Source organism: Schistocerca nitens, chromosome 3 (genome assembly GCF_023898315.1).
Source record: "Schistocerca nitens isolate TAMUIC-IGC-003100 chromosome 3, iqSchNite1.1, whole genome shotgun sequence".
In the NCBI taxonomy this organism is placed as follows: Eukaryota; Metazoa; Arthropoda; class Insecta; order Orthoptera; family Acrididae; genus Schistocerca; species Schistocerca nitens.
This window is the reverse complement of record NC_064616.1, coordinates 994,159,011-994,181,401: the sequence shown is the minus strand read 5'-3', so window position 1 is coordinate 994,181,401 and position 22,391 is coordinate 994,159,011. Positions and strand designations below refer to the sequence as shown.

The 22,391-nt window shown below is 41.7% G+C and overlaps 1 protein-coding gene across 2 annotated transcripts in view; it reads right to left on the bottom strand.

Moving 5' to 3' along the window:
* LOC126249057 (F-box/LRR-repeat protein 6) overlaps positions 1–22,391 on the bottom strand; it is a 241,118-nt gene that overhangs the window by 88,616 nt on the left and 130,111 nt on the right. For both annotated transcript variants that reach the window (XM_049950695.1, XM_049950696.1), the window contains exons 6-7: positions 21,142–21,303; positions 9,204–9,426 (exon numbers count right to left, since the gene is read on the bottom strand). In XM_049950695.1, coding sequence (XP_049806652.1) covers positions 9,204–9,426; positions 21,142–21,303 — 385 coding nt within the window. The remainder of the gene's footprint in view (positions 1–9,203; positions 9,427–21,141; positions 21,304–22,391) is intronic.

Sequence of the window (22,391 nt, the reverse complement as noted above, 5' to 3'; positions counted from 1 at the left end):
CTAATTCGTGCATGTCAGCTGCATGATACTGCCTCAGATCTCTCAGTTTCAGGTTTGCTGCCAAACGGATTCTCTCTACCACTGCCATCTGTGCCTCCCCCGGGGTTGGCTCCATCAGTGCTAGACGTGGAGCTGAGGGAGATCAACGCAGCACTGCTGATGCAATCACGGTGCCTACTGCTTCTGACACTGGGGTCGGGTCAGGATCACCCAACTGCCCTTCTTCACAACAGCAAGGACCCACAAGATGCTGAGATGTCATCCACTTCAATAGAGCCTCAGCCACTGGACACAAGTGTGTAACCTATGCCCGGTTTTTCAGCTGGTGTTCCCAAGCATTTGCAAGGCAGATGCTTGATTGTTGGTGGTGATGCTGCCTTAGCCATCTACATCTACATCTACATCTACACATACATACCTACTTCACAAATCACTGTAAGCCGTGTGGCGGAGGGTACTCTGCACCACTAGTAATAATTTTCTTTTCTGTTTCACTCACAGATAGAGCAAGGGAAAAAAACAAGATCTATGTGCCTCCTTATGAGCCCTAATTTATCATATCTTATCTCATCCCAGCTCACGTCTCCTCAGCAACATCTGTGGACAAGCCTACCTGCCCGCACTCCTCCCCACCCCCCGACCCCCCTCGTGCCGCCATTGCATTGCTCACTACATGACAGTGGTGAGGAAGTTTCAGATGGAGGGATGTGGTATTTTAGCCTGTTGATACAACACGGGAAATTGTTGTGGATGCAGAGGCTGGCATTAGATGCTATGCTGTTGTCTGACAGTGAAACAACAGCAACTGGTTCCGCCCAACCACTGGCCACAAGAATGCTACATCCACTGAGCTGAGGCACAATTGGCGCCACGGATCGCACATTTAAGAGGTCCTCCGACTGCAACTCTGTAGAGCTGATTAGCTCCGGTCTAGCATTTCCTCCAAGTGTAGTGCAACATCATTGGCATCACGACTTGACTAATGTTTAATTCTGTGGATTGCAAGCTACATATGAACTGTGAACTATTAAAGGGGTTTTACTTCTCCTGGCAATGCCCAAGGACTTATATATGGATTTTGATGAGGATTCATTGTCCTAAGTTGAGTATATTACAATATTTCCCACAGTGATTGTGCTCACTCATTCTTTCGATTTCTGACTCAGAAATCCACACACCATCCCAACAGAAGGAAGGACGATTAGGATTTAATGTCTCACTGACTTCGAAGTTGTTAGAGACAGAGTACGAGCTCGGACTATTTCCAGGATGGGGAAGGAAGTTGGCAGTGCCCTTTAGAGGAATCACCCCTGTATTTGTCGCAAATGATTTAGGGAAATCAAGGAAAACCTAAATTTGGATGACTTTATGCAGATTTGTATCATCATACTCCCAAATGTGAGTGCAGTGTGCCAACCACTGTGGCACCTCACTCGATCTGTCCCAAGGGACACATCATAATTTTGGTGGTGAGACTGTACCTGGTCTCTTCACAAAACATGATTCAGTTGCTCCAGTCCGTGGAAGGGGAGGGGGTGGGGAGGGGGAGGAGGGGGGAAGGGGGAAGAGGAGGGGTGTGCTCTTTTGTGGCTGGTCAGTGGGTATGTGAGGTACAGGACGTGACTGCAGAAACAAGCATGAGATATCTGTTTCTAGACAAAATGAGGGCAATTTCAGACTGTGCACAACTCTGAGAGACCCTCAGCATATTTGGAGAGGGATTGCTCCCTACTGAAAATGCAACAACCACATGTAGCTAGGCTTTACTGAAGGGACTTCTTGGTAAGGAATGGATGGGACCTGTAGAAATGGAGGAATTGTTTGTGGTTGGTATGTTTGATGTGGATGGAGTTACTGATGGGGCCATCTGTGAGGTGAAGGTAGACATCAAGAAAGGTGGTTTATTGGGCTGAGGAGGACTAGGTGAAGGAAAGGAGGTGTTGAGGTTCTGGAGAAATGGGGATAGGGTGTTTTCACACTTGATCCAAATTGTCTTCTGTAACCTCACTACAACCCTGCTGAGATTGTTGCTCACTGCAATCGAGTCTCAGTGGCTGCAGACAACAGAGTGTACGAGAGGGTGAGTTGTATGTATCCATGTGTGTTTTCTAAATCTGAATAAGGATTTCATCTGATAACTTTGTCCACTTTTAAATGTGCCTGTGTGCCGCTCAACTATGTGCTGAGTAGCCATCTATCCTGATTCATAGTGTTGTTCCTTCCTGGATTTCTCATTATTTTATTTTATCTAGAGCCTTCCATCCTACAGCCCAGTGCTGTTTCCATTTGTTAGTGTTCTCTGTCACATTCCGTTACATAAGCACCCTGTAACTCACTGACTCATAAGCCACCTCTGGGTTCTACTCAAATCAAAAAAAAGTTTTGCATCACCCCAGTTCCCCAAACTCTTGAGGATAGACATTGACTGTGGATATTGTACCACAGATACAGTCTCTTTGACTTTTCAGAGATGTCACTAAACCCATCCAAAGATGTAAACAACCATGCATGAGCAGCACCTATAAGATGGAGGGGTTCTAACAGCTGATCAGTTCCAGTCATTCCACCAGGAAGGACGTACAGGGCTCATGCTGTCTGTAGTTCAACCATGCCTAGACAGTCAATACTGCGGATCGATTGCATCCGCATTGTTATTTTGTGCCAGGAAGGACTCTCAACAAGAGAAGTGTCCAGGCATCTTGGAGTGAACCAAAGTGATGTTTTTCGAACATGGAGGAGATACAGAGAGACAGGAACTGTCAATGACATGCCTCGCTCAGGCCGTCCAAGGTCTATTACTGCAGTGGATGACCACTACCTATGGATTATGGCTCAGAGGAACCTTGACAGCAATGCCAACATGTTGAATAATGCTTTTTGTGCAGCCACAGGACATCGTGTGATGACTCAAACTGTGCTGCATGATGCACAACTTCACTCCCGACATCCATGGCAAGGTCAATCTTTGCAACCATGACACCTTGCAGTGTGATACAGATGGGCCCAACAACATGCCAAATGGACTGCTCAGGATTGGTATCTTGTTCTCTTCACCGGTGAGTGTCACATATGCCTTCAACCAGACAATTGTCAGAGACGTGTTTGGAGGCAACCCAGTCAGGCTGAACGCCTTAGACACACTGTCCAGCAAGTGTGTGTGACTAAGGCCCGCCATAAGGTAGAACGTTTGCCAGGTGCAAGTCTTTCAATTTGACGCCACTTTGGCGACTTGCGCGTCAATGGGGATGAAATGATGACGATTAGGACAACACAACACCCAGTCCATGAGTGGAGAAAATCTCCGGCCCAGCCGGGAATCGAACCCGGGCCCTTAGGATTGACAGCCTGTCGTGCTGACCACTCAGCTACTGAGGGCAGACGTCCAGCAAGTGCAGCAAGGTGGAGGTTCCCTGTTGTTTTGGGATGGCATTAAGTGGGGCCAATGTACACCACTGGTGGTCATGGAAGGTGCTGTATTGGCTGTATGATACGTGAATGCCGTCCTCCAAAAGATAGTGCAACCATATTGGCAGCATATTGGCGAGGCATTCATCTTCATGGACGACAATTTGCGCCCCCATCATGCACATCTTGTGAATGACTTCCTTCAGGATAACGACTTCACTCAACTAGAGTAGCCAGCATGTTCTCCAGACATGAACCCTACTGAACATGCCTGGGATGGATTGAAAAAGGCTGTTTACAGATGATGTGACCCACCAACCACTCTGAGGGATCTACGCCGAATCGCCACTGAGGAGTGGGAGAATCTGGACCGACAGTGCATTGATGAACTTGTGGATAGTATGCCACGATGAATACAGGCATGCATCAATGCAAGAGGATGTGCTACTGGGTATTAGAGGTATCGGTGTGTACAGTAATCTGGACCACCACCTCTGAAGGTCTCACTGTATGGTGGTACAACATGCAATGTGTGGTTTTTCATGAGCAATAAAAAGAGCTGAAATGATGTTTATGTTGATCTCTACTCCAATTTTCTGTACAGGTTCTGGAATTCTCAGAGCTGAGGTGATGCAAAACTTTTTTTTGATGTGTGTATTACTTAAGAAGTCTTCAAGCCCCTTACATGTCTGGGAAACTACTGCATATGCTCATACCTTCATTAAGTGTCTGCAGTGGGGCACCATGTTAAATGCTTTTCAGAAATCTGCCTGTTTCCCTCCATCCCTGGTTCACAGGATATCGTGCGAGAAAAGAGCAAGCTGAGTTTCACGTGAGTGATGCTTTCTAAATCTGTGCTGATTTGTGGATAGAAGCTTTTCTGTCTCAAGGAAATTTAGTATGTTCAAGAATTCTGCTGCAAACTGATGTTAAAGATATTGGTCTGTAACTTTGCCGGTCCATTCTTTTACCCTTCTTATATGTAACAGTGACCCACGCTTTATTCCTGTCACTTGGGACTTTGCACTGGATGAAAGATTCGTGATAAATGCCAGCTAAGTAAGGGGCCAATGCCACAGAGTACCCTTTGTAAAAACAAATAGGTATTCCATCCATCCTCCTGTGAGCACACATGTCCTAACCGTCCTAGCACGACTAACTTAATAATTATACAATAAAAGCAGAGAGAGAAACCTAAATATGCAACCTGCTACCCTCCTGACATGTCACCGATAGAGGCTGACTTTTACTGGGCAGAGTAGCTGGCCATTCAAATAAATTAAAACTGTGCTACAGACTGCACAAATCTAATAATACTGGGCAAGTCCCACAAATTTCATCGAAACAACTGTTCAACATTTTCAGGTGGTGGTGGTTGCTGTCACCGCTGTAAAATGTGACGGACGGTGATCACTCGGCAGTGGCAAAATTATTCTGGCCAGGAGCACGAAATACGTATGCACGGCGGTGTGCTCAGGGTCGGGTGAAAGTGGCACCGATACTGTCCCGTATGGCACCAAAGAGAGGCCTTCCGTGCACGTGCAGTGGGCAATGACTGTGTCCCCGGACGCTCCCGTAGTTAAAAGATGAATTAAACCTCTACAGCATACTGTGTCCAGTCACGAGTTGGAGATTCTTGTTTCTCCTGTATAAATTTAATGGCAACCAATACTGCATTGCAGCCAGTGCTTAACTGAAAAACTGCATCACTGTTGATAAGTTTGTTCACCATATAGATAAGTACGGCCTCCTTAAAAACACAGTCCTAGAATGATGATGCTGAGGATAAAACTTCAGTATTTTCACAAAACATGTGATGCCTCACATTCTGGCAATTATCTGCTACCACTAATTTATCAAGTTGGCTCAGGCATGTAAGAAAATAGCATTCGACATAACGTTCTTGCACGTTTCGACATGTTCGCCAAATATAAGATTTCCCACTGTGGCACGGGATCTTATATCCTCTACGTTTTCTGAGGCCCGAGATTGTCTCTGACTGAACACAAAAAAATCATCCGTTTTGCCGATGGATGAAAAATACACTCGATGTCGTGTCTCTTGAGGATTTTTTTCATTCTTGAAGACGTGCCACCAAAATATCTCGAGAAGGCAATTGCAATGTGTGCCTCTGCATCTCCATCTACATCCCTACACTGAACTTGCTTTGTTCACAACACATTGCATATCTGCCTATCAGAATAACAGTGCTGTGGGAACACCGTTCTTAGTGTTGTAGCTCACTGTCGGTATCTGAGACCATACGGGCTCTATGCACCAGAGCATAAGACACTACTTCATTAAGCAGGGTGGTAACTGCTTTTGGCCTGCAAATACGACTCTATGTGAGTGGGTTTGCAGTAGACACTTCGTGCCATTTTTTCTTCTATGACATTCGGGAGTGGTAAGATGCCACCTTTTTCCACTTCCACAGGGAACTGAATATTTAGATGGAGCAAGTTCAAATGCTGGAGAGGCATAGTTAATGTCTCTGGCCTATTGGGCCACAACACAAATCTTCAAGGTTAGCTACTAAGAGTCTTTCCATTCTTTTGTAAATAATTTGTATAAATTTTTTCAGTCACGGCTTTCATTATTATTCAGGCCTGACATCACCTGCTTTCTTTTGAATACAAAGTACTTCTTTCTTCTTGAAGTCTGAGGGTATTTTGCCCATCTCTATATCTTGCACAGCAGGTGGAATTCTTTTGTCGTGGCTGGATCTCTCGAGGTGTAGATGCAGACACGAATAGTACACTGATTCCTCCACAGGAGCGAGCTGGCAGTAGTGACTTCTTAATAGTAATAGCCTATCTAAAGGTATGGTTCTCTGCAAAATTGGAGAAGTACCGTACCAGTACCAAACTGTCGCTGGCTGTATATATGACACCACAATGGTGGATGGCTCTGCCAAGGATCTCTGTAACTCTAGGGAAGTGTCATCTACTCCAGAGGCCTTATTTTGACTTCTGTCCTTGAATGCTCTGTCAAATTCTTCTCACAATATCATATTTCCCAAGTCATATTCATCTACTTCCTCACCCCCTTCTATAACATCACCTTCAAGCTCATTTCCCTTGTACAGTCCTCATATATATTCCTTCCACCTTTTAGCTTTTCCTTCCTCACTTAGTACTAGCTCGCCATCTGAGCTCGATATTCGACTGCTACTACTCCTTTATTGAAAGGTCTCTCTAATTTTCCTATAGGATTTACCTTCTTTCACCTTATCGTGCTTGTTTTTACAGCCTTGTATTTCTGACTAGATGTTCCTGCTTTGTCATTTGCCACTTCCTGCCAATTTTATGTTTTAGATGTCCATATTTCCTTTTGCCTACTTCATTTGCTGCAGTTTCATATTTTCTCCTTTCACCAGTCACATTCAGTATCTCCTATATTATCCAAGGATTTCTACTGGGCTCTGTTATTTTGCCTATTTGATCTACCAACTATATTTTAGCCCACAACTACTTTCCCTATGAAGGTAAGGTTTATGAACAAATCCACGGCACAACCATGGGCACTCACATGGCACCCTCCTATGCAAACCTGTTTTTGGGTCATTTAGAAGCAACCTTCCTAGCCTCCCAATGCTCCCAACCTCTGGTCTGTTTCTGGTTCACTGATGATATTTTCATGATCTGGACTTAGAGCCAAGATACCCTACCCACATTTCTTCAACCTCAACACCTCTTCTCCCATCTGCTTCACCTGGTCATCCTCTAACCAATGTGTCATCTTCCTGGATGTTGACTTCCACATCTCTGATGGCTCCATCCACACCTCTGTCCACATTAAACCCACTAACCCCCAACAGTACCTATATTCCAATAGCTGCCATCCCTTCAAAACCAAAAAATCCCCCCATATGGCCCAGACATCCATGAACGACCTATCCACTGTGACGAGAAATCCCTTGCACAGTATGCTGAAGGCCTTAAAAAGGCTTTCACAGACAGATAGGAAATTCCACCCCCCGCCCCCCCCCCCCACAACCCACACAAAAAAATAAATAAAAAAAAATCTACTACCACACCCAAGAATAAGCTACAAAGGAGTAGCCTCTCATTATTCAATATCACCCCAGACTGGAACAACTGAATTATATCCTTCACCAGGGCTCTGATTATCTCCCACCCTGCCCTGAAATGAGAGATATCCAACCCTCCTAAAGAGGTGTTCTATCGTGCACCCAACATATGCAATATCCCTATGCCATTCCCAGTCCAACTCCCTAGCCAAAGGGATCATATCCCAAAGTACATTGCCTGCCCAATCCACCCAACCAGCACCTCCTACTCCAGTCCCGTCAAAGGCTTATTCTACCCCACCAGAGACTGGGTCACCTGTGAAAGCAGCCATATCATAAACCAACACTGCTACAAACACTGTACAGATTTTTATGTTGGTATGACTACAAACTAGCTGTCCACCAGGATGAACAGCAACCTCAAGAACAAAGTTGACCACCTGGTGGCACAACATGCAGCTGAGCACAATATGCTCAATTTCAAAGGCTGCTTCACAACCCAAGCCATCTGGATCCTTTCCTCCACCAGCAGTTTCTCTAAACTATGCAGATGCGAGTCATCCTTACAACACATCCTCTGCTCCTGTAATCATCCTAGCCTCAAATTCTGGTAACCCAGTGCACCCTCCACCCAACAGTCTCTCCCTGCCTCCCATTTCTATTTCCCTCCACCCATCCCACATTAACACTACTCCCACCACAACCAGTCTGCCTGCTGAAAAAATAGCATTGGCACTTTTAGCCCAGTCAGCTCCATGTACAGGCACAGGCATATGTGTATATGTGTGTGTTTGTGTGCGAATTGTACTTAGCTCATCAGAGGATAACTCTGAAAGATAGTAAGTTTTCTTTCTTTGGTGTGTAGCTATCACATTATTGGTGTTACATTTCACTCCAGAAGAGTGGTGTCTTGCCCTACATGTACCTAGCCAGAGAATGATGATTGGGATCATTAAACCATATAATAGTTTAGTGGTTACAAAACAGGAATCTGTTTGTAGGTTTTTGTTATGTGTTGAATGTGACATGTGTACACATGGATCCCACACGGTATCAAGGTACAATGATGATCACGGTATTACCACGAGTTGCGGTACCTGTATGGGCTTTGTGTATTCCCCTTGAGTCAGCATTACATGTTGGAGGAGCATGGTGCACCAATGAGTAGAAGGATACATTGTAATGGTGTGCTGTCATGTCACGGAAGACAGAAGAACTTGAGTGAAACATTAATTAATGTCATTCTTATATATGAACTCATTATGAGTGGACAAGCTAGGTTGCCTATTCCGTAATGTTCAAAACGTTGTACACTGGGAAATAATATATGAGACTGGTTCCAGAAGAAATGCTTCATATTCATTTATATGAAGTTGAATACTTGTTGAAACTTTTCGATGCCAGCATAAGCAGGACTGCATTGGTGATGAAGTCCATCATATTTGCACCAGCATAGTCCAAACAGAATTTGATTTTAGGTGCAGACATTCAGAGCTACAAAAAGTAACAAGCTACAATGTAAACATGATTATATTCATATAAGGGGAATACTGGAAGAGCTAAAAGTTATCCTAAGGATCGAGTTCCAGAGGTGTTTCGGGGATTGGAGAAAGCACTAGCATAAGTGTATAGTATCTAATGGGGACAATTTTGAAGGGAATGACATTAATGTAGATGAACAAATTAAATTCTTTCCAAAAAAACAATAATTCCCACTACTTTTTATCACACATACTAACTAAGATTGTAAATTTCAATTGATACTTACCTGCAAGAAATAATCGTTCAACATTCCATGCAGGTATTCTTACTAAACCTGCATCTGACACACTATTCTGGCCACGAACATCTAATAGCTTAAGTTTAGTTGAGGTTTTTAAAATCCTTTCGATGGAGTTGTCATCAACTATGGGTTTTGAGCATGATTCATCAAAAAGAGTAAATGCTGCAATATTTAATTCCTCAAGGTCAGGGAAGCCAGGAGATAAAACCTGAAACAGTTTCAGTTGTGTTCTGTACTTTCTATCACAGAAATAAAGACTTAACATGTATCCTGAAGTAGTTGAATAAAATTTACTTTACAATGACATGGAAAGTGCTGGATGGACATAATCATACATACATGAACAGTTTTTTTACCCTACTCAGCATAGGTAGAACACAGTCTATACACTCATTCTCACAAGCAGTGATGCAAAGACTGGTGGAACAGATATGCAGTTCCTATGGTTGATGATGGCAGAGTTCACAAAGTGGACAGCTATCCAGAAGCAATGTCCAGAACATAGTGAAAGCCATTGTAAACATACATAAACAGCTCAGCGAGTGGTCCAAACTGAAAAACATAAAAGTGCTGTGTGGTGGACCGATGACGAGTCTTGAAGTTATAGATGCTAAGAAACAATGTCCACTATTGCAGCCCATGTGCCGTTTTATCAGGAAGTTTCAAGTGTGGGACAAATAGAGGAATGAGAAGTTTGTGACTGAACATCAGGTGAACTTTAGTACCACAGAGATATATGTGAAACTTCTTCATGCTATGTATGACTGTCAAAACTTCTTTCTCCATTTGTGAGTAGTTTCCCTGTGCTGCATTTAATGTTTTAGACACAAATTCAAGGGGCTGTTCTATGCCATTGGCATATTTGTGTGACAGCACTCCACCAATGCCACACTCTGATTCACCAGTGGCAAGTGTTGAGCATTTCCCCCAAGTTGAAAGTTTATAAACAAGGGACTGGTCTGAGGTAAGAAAGCTTTCTGGCATGCCTCTGACCATGCAAATTTAACTCTTTGTTAAGCAATTTATTAAGCACGTAGGAAAGGTGGGCCACTTTAAGAATGAATTTTGCATAATAATTAACTTTGTCCAGGAACGACTGTAGTTCTATGGCGTTCTTAGGAGCTGGTACATTATTGATTGCAATCCTGTCCAGGTGTGAGCCCTTTTTTACTTAATATACGTCCTAGGCACTTTATACTTGGCTGACAGAAACTATATTTGCTAAGGCGTCAATGCAGCTGAGGGACTTGAAGCCGTTCAAAGAACATATGTATATTTTGCAGGTGATTCTCCCATGTGTACCCAGCAATTAGCAAGTCATCTAAATAATTGACAAATCGTAAGTGAAGTCTATCTTAGAAAAATAATGGCTCGCCCCCCCCCCCCCCCCCCCACCAACACACATTGCTCAACAAATCAAGCAAATGCCTGAGAGGGAGGCAATGATGCTGCAGCTGCAGACTGTTCTTGGTTTTGCAGTATCTGTAACAACAACATGTGCTGTTTGCTGTTGCAATTCTCACTACTTTCGTGCTGTTGTTATAACTGCTGCCACAACTTTATAAACTCATGATCCATGCTTCACACTGAACAATTACACAGTGAGAAAGTCTTCATCGTCACTTTCCTATACAACTCAGCACAGGTACAATACAGTTTACGACCACTCCTACCTGTGGTGAAACAAACACCAATGAATCTTCCAGGCGGTTCCTGTGGTTGACAACGGCAGAGTTCGGGGTACACAAAGTGAATGGCTAGACAGAAGAAAAGTCCAGAGTGTAGTGAAAGTTGTCATAAGCAAGCACAAACAGCCACGGGAGCAAGCCAAATAAAAAAATGTAAAAACAGGCAAGGTCAGTCATTCTACTATCAATGGGACATACCGAAGGCTTCACAGAATAGCGAGAAATGCCAGACGAGTGTGGAGCCATGGTGTTTACAGGCACTCTTGCATCAATGGATGGGCTCACATGACATGCACACAGCTGTGGTGGCACAATGAAAGAGAAAGCTGCGGCTATGATTTGAAACTCTAGTATCTCTGACCTTTCCTCCATACTGGTACTTGGGCTGAGCAGAGAATCCAAATCACTGTCCGATACTAAACACGTGAAAATGTAGCTGTGTGTGTGTGTGTGTGTTTTCTGAGGGCTTTTTTTGTTAGCTTTGGAAAAGGAAATTGTCCAAAAGCTGAGCAACGTTTTCAGTCTTATGTTACTGTTGACTACTCAATGTCTCAGCTATATGGTGAGTGGATTACCTTTTTTGCTTCCATTATTCCTCTTACAATTTACAGTTAATAATAAAATGCTGAAAGAAGTGTATCAATACAGTTTGCGACATGCCAAAAATCATATTGTAAGTCACAATAGAAGAAACAGTAATTACCAGGAAAAGAAAATACAATATCTCAAAAATAAAATCTCAACTTATTGTTAAATTCATAGATGAACACTTATCAAATGTGTTAATAATAATTGAACATGCACGAAAATCTGGTGGAATAATATATTACAGATTAGAAGACTACTTCTAATAAATAGTAATTGCAGGCAACGTGGTAGTATGGCAATATATGTTAATAAATGTATAGCAGTTTAAAAAATTTCACTTCTGGAACACCACAACAAAGATTAAGCATAAAGTGATTGGGGTATGTTGCACACTAAATGAAGATGTCATATGCTTAATAGCCAGACTTACTGGTAAAGAGGCAAATTCAAATAATATAACACACACGAAATTTACTCATTTATTAAGTTCATGTAATATTTTAAATACAGTAAGTCCAGACACTAGAGTACTGGACACATGCTCCATCAGAATATAGTATGCTGTAATCAACAAAAATGTTATAGATAACACAAATTACAGTAGCTTAGATTATTCATTATTTTGACCACTCTCCTGCAGAAACAAATTCTAATAGATGAAACATTAACACCTTTAAATACAAAGTAACATAATAATAATGGGGTTCTATGTAACAAATGAAAGGGTCTAGTGACAAATGGAATGAGTTCTACTCAACCCTCTTGACATACAGCATTGCTGCCTTGTTAAAAAAATCCAGAATGTAATGAAAAATTACCAAAATGGAAGTAATTCTAGATTGAAACTTCCACCAAGTGTGATTATAGACTCACAAAGAGTATACATAACAAAAGCCTGCTTTACAAAACTACTACGCCACTGATTTTTAACAAAAATACAGGGAGTCTCAAAAGAAAGTTTATACTTGACGACCTCTCTGCACAGGTGCAATAAATCCGAGGAGGGGGAGGGGGGTGCGTTGAATGCTTGCTAGGCCTTTTGGAATTCAGTCAATATGGAGCACTTCTTGGGAGTGGACCGTGCGTTCTGGGTGCAAAAATTTTACAAAAATGGTGATTCAGTGACTCTGGGATGGAGAAAATTTTACAGTGTGGACTGCATAATGATGCTCGAAGTGTTCCCCTTATCTGGAAATGGACCAAAAGGTTTGTGGAGGCTGGTTCAACAACGGTCAAACAGAAGTCCAGGTGACCAAGGTGATCAAGAATGAGTGAATCCATGGAGAGTGTAAATTGGTGTGTTCGTGATTATCCTAACCTCTCTATTCATAAGTGTGCAAGTTCTTTGAATGTGCACAGATCATCACTGCACCATTACAAAGTCCAGTTGGTGCAAGAATTAAAGCCTCAGGATGCCAGACATAGTCTGCAATTCATTAATGATGTGTGCCCTCCATTAACAGCATCTTGTTTCCTGACAAGGCTCATTTTCACTTGAACGATCACATCAATAACCAAAATTTCCGCTACTGGAATGCAACAAATCCTAAATAGAAGCATGAGAACCCTTTCATTTGCCAAAAGTTACTGTATGGGTTGTGATTTCGGATCGAGGAATAACTGATCCGTACTTGTCAAGGTCAAGAGCAGTCATGCAGTTACAGTGAATTCGGAATGTAATGTGACGATGTTAAATGATGTTTTGGTACCTGAATCACAAAACTTTCCTCGTAATAACCAAAGAACATGGTTTCAGCAAGACTGAGCCACAGTATACATGTCAAATGCATCTTTACTAAGAGTTCATAAAATTTTTGCTGGCACAATGATCTCCAGGAGGGGTGACATAAATGGGCCATCCTGTAGTCCAGATTTGAGCACCATGAATACAGTGTATGTCAATAATCCAACTTCTCTGGAGCAACTGAAAGAAAATATCTGTAGCAAAGTGGCAGCCATCCCTGTGTTTACATGCAGAGGGGTCATGGAAAATTTTGTTCATAGTTTAAATGAGTACCATAGGCATGCTAGATTGCATTCAAATGACCTTATTTTTAAGAAGTACATTTCTAAACTGTATTTTTCTCTACTAAATACATATTCTGTCAATAGACTTCAAATTCTATTTTGTTCTGACATATCAAACATAAACTTTCTTTTGAGACACAATGTACAATCCATAATCTCTAACCTCAGGAAGCAGACTAACAAAAAAGCAATAGGGCAGTCTGGTAACACAACTTAGGCATCCTGAGAGCTAATTGACAAATATTGTAAAGGTCCCAAGAAGATGAATGTGGAACCATTCAGTGTTAGACATGAAGGTAACATTGTGAAAATCCTAAACACTACATGTAGTATTTTTAATAACTGTTTGACTTCTACTATTAACCAACGAATCCATATGCAGATGCACAGGTAGAGAGAGCCCATGTCCCCTTACTCAGTGTACCAAGTTTGAATTTGAGGAGGTGAATGGGCAGAAGTAGGCAAAGTAATACACATACTAAAGAAAAAATATGCATCTGGATGGAATGGCACATTAAGTGCAATTACTAGAGGAATTTCTAAACCTCTTGCCTACCAGATTAATTGCAGAATTACAGGAAACATGTAAACAATTGTTCTAAACAAGGGTGTTGTGAAACCATAGTATAAAAGGAGAAGTAAGGAGGAGGTCTCCAGTCACAGATACAATAACAAGAAGAAGAAGAAGAAGAAGATTAAAATCTATTGTCTCTACTATGGCAAACACAGGAACAATTGGCATTCACACAGAACATTGAGAATGCAGGTTCCACAGTTGTACATTCTGATCCCAGTGGTTGTGTTTTCTGATCATGTAACTGAAGATTTTAGGTCTTATGCCACAGGCCTCCATCCTCACTTCTCACCACGGAAGGCAACGGCTGAATGAATTCAGAAATATCTTTCACTATTCTGGTTTCAGACAGAGCTCCCTGCCACCGTTGGATAAGCAGCAGCCAGCAGCATGTTGTACTCTTAGCTCACTTATTTGTTTCATAGTTTAATTCTTAATTTCCTTGAGTGTTTTTGGGTACTTGCATAGTTTAATTCACAAATTTCGGGTGTATTATAGTATTTGAGAGTTGTAGCATTGCGTTTTAGTACCAGAATAGTATAAATTTGTGTAGTTGTCAGTCATCTGTTTTTGTTTTGAACGACCAGTGTCGGTTGGTCACAGCCAGTGAGCTCCCTGCCACCATTGGATAAGCAGCAGCCAGCAGCAAGTTGTACTCTTAGCTCACTTATTTGTTTCATAGTTTAATCCTTAATTTCTTTGCATGTTTTTTGGGAACTTGTATAGTTTAATTCACAAATTTTGGGTGTATTATAGTATTTGAGAGTTGTAGCATCGCGTTTTAGTACCTGTATAGTGTAAATTGGTGTAGTCATCAGTCATCTGTTTGTTTTGAATGGCTTGTGAGATAAAAGAGAGGAAAAAAAATTGTTAGGGATGGATAGGGACTGCGCCTGTTGTGTATGGATTCAGGGGGAATTGGCCACCGTCTGTAAACAGCTGGAAGCTGTGTTGGCCGTGATTGACAGGCTCCAGGCTGTTGCCCTGAGCCGCGGTGACATTGGGACACCTGAGGCGAGCATTTTGGCGCCTCTGGAACCTGTAGCATCGCCTGGGATCTCTGATGCCACTGTGCCCTCAGATTCGGACATCCCTGACAGTCGACACTTGCCTGACAATGATTGGCGAACTGTGGCGGGGTCGCGAATCCCTGGGCGGAAGGCGAAAGTTGGTGCTGGTCACAAGGCTGTACCCTTATGCCTCTGTAACAGGTTTGAGGTGCTGCCCACTGCTGAAAGTACTTCTGAGCCAGCAAGGGAGACCTCGCCTGTTGCGGCAGTGGCCGGTCTCCCTGAGTGGTCCGGACAAGCACAGAGGGTGGGATTGCTTGTCATTGGGAGCTCCGATATTAGGCGGATGATGAAGACCCTTAGGGACATGACAGCTCAGGACAGGAAGAAAGCCAATGTGCACTCCGTGTGCATACCGGGGGGAGTCATCCAAGATGTGGAAAGCGTCCTTCTGGATGCCATGAAGGGTACAGGGTGCAGCCAACTGCAGGTGATGGCTCATGTCGGCACTAATGATGTGTGTCGCTATGGATTGGAAGAGATTCTCTCTGGTTTCTGGCGGCTATCTGAGTTGGTGAAGACTGCCAGTCTTGCTAGTGAGATGAAGGCAGAGCTCACCATCTGCAGCATCATCGACAGGACTGATAGCGGACCTTTGGTACAGAGCCACGTGGAGGGTCTGAATCAGAGGCTCAGATGGTTCTGAAACTGTGTAGGCTGCAGATTCCTCGACTTGTGCCATAGGGTGGTGGGGTTTCGGGTCCTGCTAAATAGGTCAGATGTCCACTACACACATGAGGCTGCTACACGGGTATCAGGGGCTGTCTGGTGTGGACTGGGCGGTTTTTTAGGTTGGACAGTCTTGGGAAAGATCAAAAAGGGCTCCAGTCTCAAAGGGTGCAGGGCAAAGAAACGTCAAGAATCGACCAAGACACAGTCAGAATTGTAGCTGTAAATTTGTTGTAGCTGTGTTGGAAAAGTACCAGAGCTTCAAGCGCTGATAGAAAGCACTGAAGCTGAAATCGTTATAGGAACAGAAAGCTGGCTAAATCCGGAGATAAATTCTGCTGAAATTTTTACAGAGGCGCAAACTGTGTTCAGAAAGGATAGATTAAATAAAGTAGGTGGTGGTGTGTTTGTGTCTGTTGGTAGTAGTTTATCTTGTAGTGAAGTTAAAATAGATAGTTCCTGCGAATTGCAATGGGTAGAGGTTATACTCAACAGCCATACCAAAATAATAATTGGCTCCTTCTACCGACCCCCCGACTCAGATGATATAATAGCTGAATGTTTCAAAGAAAACTTGACTCTCATTACAAATAAGTACACCACTCATACAGTTATAATTGGTGGAGACTTCAATCTACCCTCGATTTGTTGACAAAAATACATGTTCAAAGCTGGCGGTAGACAGAAAACATTTTCTGAAATTGTACTAAATGCTTTCTCTGAGAATTACTTTGAACAATTAGTTCATGAGCCCACATGAATTGTAAATGGTTGCGAAAACACACTTGACCTCTTAGCCACAAATAATCCTGATATAATAGAGAGCGTCATGACGGATACAGGGATTAGTGAACACAAGGTCATTGTAGCGAGGCTCAAAACCATATCAACCAAAACCACTAAAAATAAATGCAAAATATATCTATTTAAAACAGCTGATAAAAATTCGCTTGATGCCTTCCTAAGAGAGAGTTTCCATTCCTTCCAAGCTAATTATGTAAGTGTAGACCCGATATGGCTCAAATTCAAAGATACTGTATCGACAGCAATAGATAGATTCATACAGCATAAGTTAATAAGAGACGGGACTGATCCACCATGGTACACAAAACATGTCAGAACACTGTTGCAGAAGCAATGAAAAAAGCATGCCAAATTCTGAAGAACGCAAAATTCCCAAGACTGGCTAGTTTTACGGAAGCTCGAAATTTAGTGCGGACGTCAATGCAAAATGCTTTTAATAGTTTCCACAATGAAATATTGTCTCAAAACATGGTAGAAAACCCAAAGAGAGTGTGTTCGTATGTAAAGTATACCAGTGACAAAAAACAGTCAATACCATCACTGCGCGATAGCGATGGAAATGTTACTAATGATAGTGCCACTAAAGCGGAGTAACTAAATACACTTTTCCGTAATTCCTTCACGAAAGAAGAGAAGTAAATATTCCAGAATTCAAAACCAGAACAGCTGTTAGCATGAGTGACATAAAAGTAGATATCTTAGGTATTGTGATCCCACTCAAATCACTTAAGAAAGGCATATCTTCTGGTCCAGATGGTATACCAATCAGGTTCCTTTCAGAGTATGCAGACACAATAGCGGCTTTCTTAGCAATCCTACACAACCGCTCACTTGACGAAGGGTCTGTTCCTAAAGATTGGAAAGTAGCACAGGTCACACCAATATTCAAGAAAGGAAATAGGAGTAACCCATTGAATTACAGACACATCACTGACCTCAATTAGCAGTAAGATTTTGGAGCATATACTGTACTCGAACATTATGAATCACCTTGAAGAAAATAACTTACTGATTCATAACCAACACGGATTCTGAAAATATCATTCATGTGCAACACAGCTAGCTCTTCATTCCCATGAAGAAATGAGTGCTGTTGACAAGGGATCTCAGATTGATTCCCTATTCCTAGATTTCCAGAAGGCTTTTGATACCATTCCTCACAAGCGACTATTAATCAAATTGTGTGCATATGGAGTATCATCTCAGTTGTGTGACTGGATTCGTGATTTCCTCTCAGAGAGGTCACAGTTCATAGTGATAAACAGCAAACCATCAAGTAGAACAGAAGTGATATCTGTCATTCTGCAAGGTAGTGTCATAGGCCCTCTGCTGTTCCCGATTTACAGAAATGATCTAGGTGGTAATCTGAGCAGCCCCCTTAGATTGTTTGCAGATGACGCTGTAATTTACCATCTAGTAAAATCATCAGACAATGAATTCCAATTACAAAATGATCTACAGAGAATTTCTGTATGGTGCGAAAAGTGGCAATTAGCAATAAACAAAGAAAAGTGTGAGGTCATCCACACGGGTACTAAAAGAAATCTGATAAATTTTGGGTATACGATAAATCACACAAATCTAAGGGCTGTCAATTCAACTAAATACCTAGGAATTACAATTATGAGCAACTTAAATTGGAAAGACCACATAGATAATATTGTGGGGAAGGCAAAACAAAGACTTTGCTTTGTTGGCAGAACACTTAGAAGATGCGACAAACCCAGTAAGAGACAGCCTACATTACACTTGTCCATCCTCTGCTGGAATATTGCTGCACGGTGTGAGATCCTTACCAGGTAGGATTGACGGAGGACATCGAAAAAGTGCAAAGAAGGGTGGCTCGTTTCGTGTTAATGCACTGTATTCATAGTGCCAGAACTAATTCACTTGGCTCACTGTCCTGTACAGCCTTATATTTTTCAGCAATAAGTCATTTGTCAGATTGTGGGTTTATAGAGGACAGTACTGACAAAGTATTCTGTGATACTGGCATTAACTGATATAACATTTATTGTATCTGCCGGGGAACTACCTACAGACAATACACGTGTGTACTGCAGGCTGCTGCTTTTCCGGCACTAGTGGCACCATTATGGGAGATGCAAGAAAACAGTAAGATGACAACATAAGCATACCGCACTGTCGTCACAACCACCACGGTAACACGTGGCATCAGCTTCGCTGCCATCGTGGGCACATTCTTTTTCCACAGGTCATATGGCCATCGATCACCGTGTCAATATTCTTCTGCCATGTGGCTACAAAGGATGCTGCCTAACCAGTCAGCGCCAGTTTTGCACTTAGAGTTGCTCCAGACCAAGTTTCAACCACATCTTGCCAGTCCCTCAACTGGAGTTCCCTTCGACCCATTGCAGTCATTCGCTCCAAGCTGTGTCTGAATCTTCACTCTGTAACTTATCTGAGTTCTCCGTACCAATCACCTGTGCCTTCGCTCCGAGCTACATCAGAATCCTCACTCCACATCTCGTCTGAATTTTTCCACACTGAACCTGACACCTATCACACCCACAACCCCAGCCATGCTACCTCCAACCGAGTATGTACTTCCATCTCCGCAGGACCTCTCTCCTCATGCCCTACTGCTCTCCATCAATATGGCCACACTGATGTCACCCTATTAAGAACTTTCCCAGTGCAATGTCAGTGACTATTGGGGGATTAGAACCAAATATTGCAGCTTCAAGTCTGAATGACTGTTTTGTTCTATTCAGTTTATGAGTGTAAATAAAGTTCATTTATTCTAGCTACTTAATTGGTGCTGGTGGGACCTTCTTACCCACAGAGAGAGAGAGGAAGAGGGAGAGAGAGAGAGAGAGAGAGAGAGAGAGAGAGAGAGAGAGAGAGAGAGAGAGAGAGAGAGAGAGAGAGAGGGGGGGGGGGGGGGGGGGGGGGGCGGAGAACGGCATATTAACAATCATTGAATCTCTAAAGAAAATTTGGATTGTTTTAAATTTTGCCTGTACATCTGAACCCAAATAATACTGCAGATTGTCATTCAAAACATCATTGTAATTTTCAAGAATGGTGTTCATATATGGTGGTGGGTGGGAAAAAGACATACAGAAGCTACAAGTATTGTACCATGTGACATTTACACCATTCACAGAGCACGTACCAAATTTCTGTGATGATAAACTGTCACCAGTTGAGGTATTTTGTAGCTTGCTGAAGGAACTTCACTAGACCAATCAAACCATTTTCTTATAGAAGTTATATTTTTATGGATTTCATGGTTCAGCATACACTTAGTTTGGTTCCTGTTTAAGATACAGAATGCATAAAGTTTCATTAGGCTGTTTAAGTAACGTGGAGGGACTGCCCACCATTTGTAATGGGAGAAATTATGACAGATGTACTATTGCTTTAGTTCCATATTAATGTCCTAACAGTTTATTTTAATCGCAAGGTAGAATTAATCAATTTTCAGCTATGAAAAGTCTATCTTTCAGACCAGAATTCACTTTGCAGTGATGTACAAATTTGATAGAAACAAGATGTGGTTCAGATTCCACATTGAACTGTATGTCCCCTTTCGCCAGTTGGACAACTAGGGTAGACTAGAAACACACACGTCACCAAAATGGTGTCCAATAGAAGACTTGCACCATGTCATTGAGCCATAGTAAATTATTACTATTATTATTATTATTACTATTATTACTGAAAACAATTAAGAAGTATGGCGTAAAGGAAAAGTATGTAATGTATTGTAAAAATCAGTATGTAATGTATTGTAAAAATCTGCGCAATATAATGAAGAATAGCTGATGAGTAAAAAATGAAGAGACATTAATGCACAAACGAATATGTGAAATAATAAGAAACTGTTGTAATGGGAAAAAAAAGACTCAGTAAGTAATAATTATACCATGCATAACTAAAATGACAAAAACAGGATTGGAAAATATGAATAGTTCTCCTATAATGGAAAAATTATTTACATCTACAGCAACACTTCAGGAATGATCTTACAATGTGTGACAGAGACTACTTGAGGACCACTACTGTTTTCTCCGTTTCCTGCTGTACTTGGGAATAGTGTGCAGGGAGAATGACTTTCAGTAATAGTGAACATGAACTATGAAATAAGAAAAACAGAGAGATACTGATACAAAAGGAAATATCACAACAGTAACTGTAAAAATAAATAAATAAATAAATAAATAAAAATTTAAAAAAAATAAAAATGAGTAGATGAAAATGGCAGCAAATGACAACAGCAATAAGGAAAACTTGGAAAGGAAATAAAAACAAAACCTGCAGAATGAAGAAAAAAAAAATTGGGACGATAGACTTCAGAGCAATGGCGACATACAGGAATAGTGTTTTTATAGAAAGTTATATGAGTCGCAAATATGTTACCAAATGGAACTGAGTAGTCCAGCAGTGTTAACAGTATTACTACAAAGGTAACTGCTAATGGGAATGAAACCAATTTTAATATACTTTAAGAGGTATTGTAATGATATAAACCTTACTTGTATGTTAAGTGGCACTGGGCTTAAAGCTATATTGCTGTTTGTAACTCTCAAAACTTTCAGTTTCTGGCATCCGCTCTGAAATTTTTCCAGGTTTATCAGTGCAGTAGAATGCATCTGAAGAAAGGAAATATCCAGCAGTTCTAGATTAGGGCACGATGTCTGAAATAAAAGATTAAAGAAAAATATTAGTTAAATCACGATCACATGGAAATATTATCTCTGAGCCTATATTCCCAGATGCTATTTGTATCTGCATTGTCTAAGATGAGTGAAAATCATTTCAGTATCTGACACTGACCAATTATTCATTTTTTGGTAAAACTGTCTATGGAAATTAGACATAAACTGAATGACAATAGTTTATAATAGTTAATTAGTTTTTGTTTTGACTACAAAATAAACAATTTCAAATATATTCTTTTATATTGTTCTGTTATTTTATTCCCTCACAGTAAGACTGTCACATGTTATCATGGAAAATTGTTCATAATAAAAAGCTAAAGTTGGAAAACTACCTGTACAACTCATCAGAAATAATTTGGGAAACTCACGTAACACTCAAATCACAACCGGGGCACCAAGTAGCAATGCCAAGTACTCGTCACAAATACGAGAGATCGTCAGTTCCATTCATTTCTGTACCAATTACAGTTACATAAACTTTAAGCATATTCCTGGCAGATTAAAACTGTGTGCTGTACCAGGACTTGAACCCATAACTTCGCCTTTTATGGACACAACTCACCCAGGTGTGACTCACAGTCTACCCTCATAGTTATAATTCTGGCATTACCTCTCTCCTATGGTCCAAACTTCGTAGAAGTCTCCTGCATACCCTACAGCACAGCAGTCACGGAAGAAAGGATACTACAGTGAAATGGCTTAGCTATAACCTAAAGGTTGTTTCCAGATGGAATCTTTCATTCAGCAACATAGTGTGCACTGTTGTGAAAGTCTGCAGCTCGTCGTCTAGTGGCTAGCATTGCTGCCTCTGGATCACGGTTCCCAGGTTCGATTCCCGGCCGGTTGGGGACTGGGTGTTTGTGTTGTCCTCATCGTTTCATCATCATCGTCATTCGTAATAGTGGCTACATTGGACTGTGGAAAAAATTGGACTGTGTAAAAAAAGTGGGACTTTGTATGGGCGCTGATGACTGCGCAATTGAGGACCCCACAAACCAAACATCATCATCACTGTTGTGAAACTTGTGACAGATTAAAACTACGAGCTGAACAGTAGCTCGAAA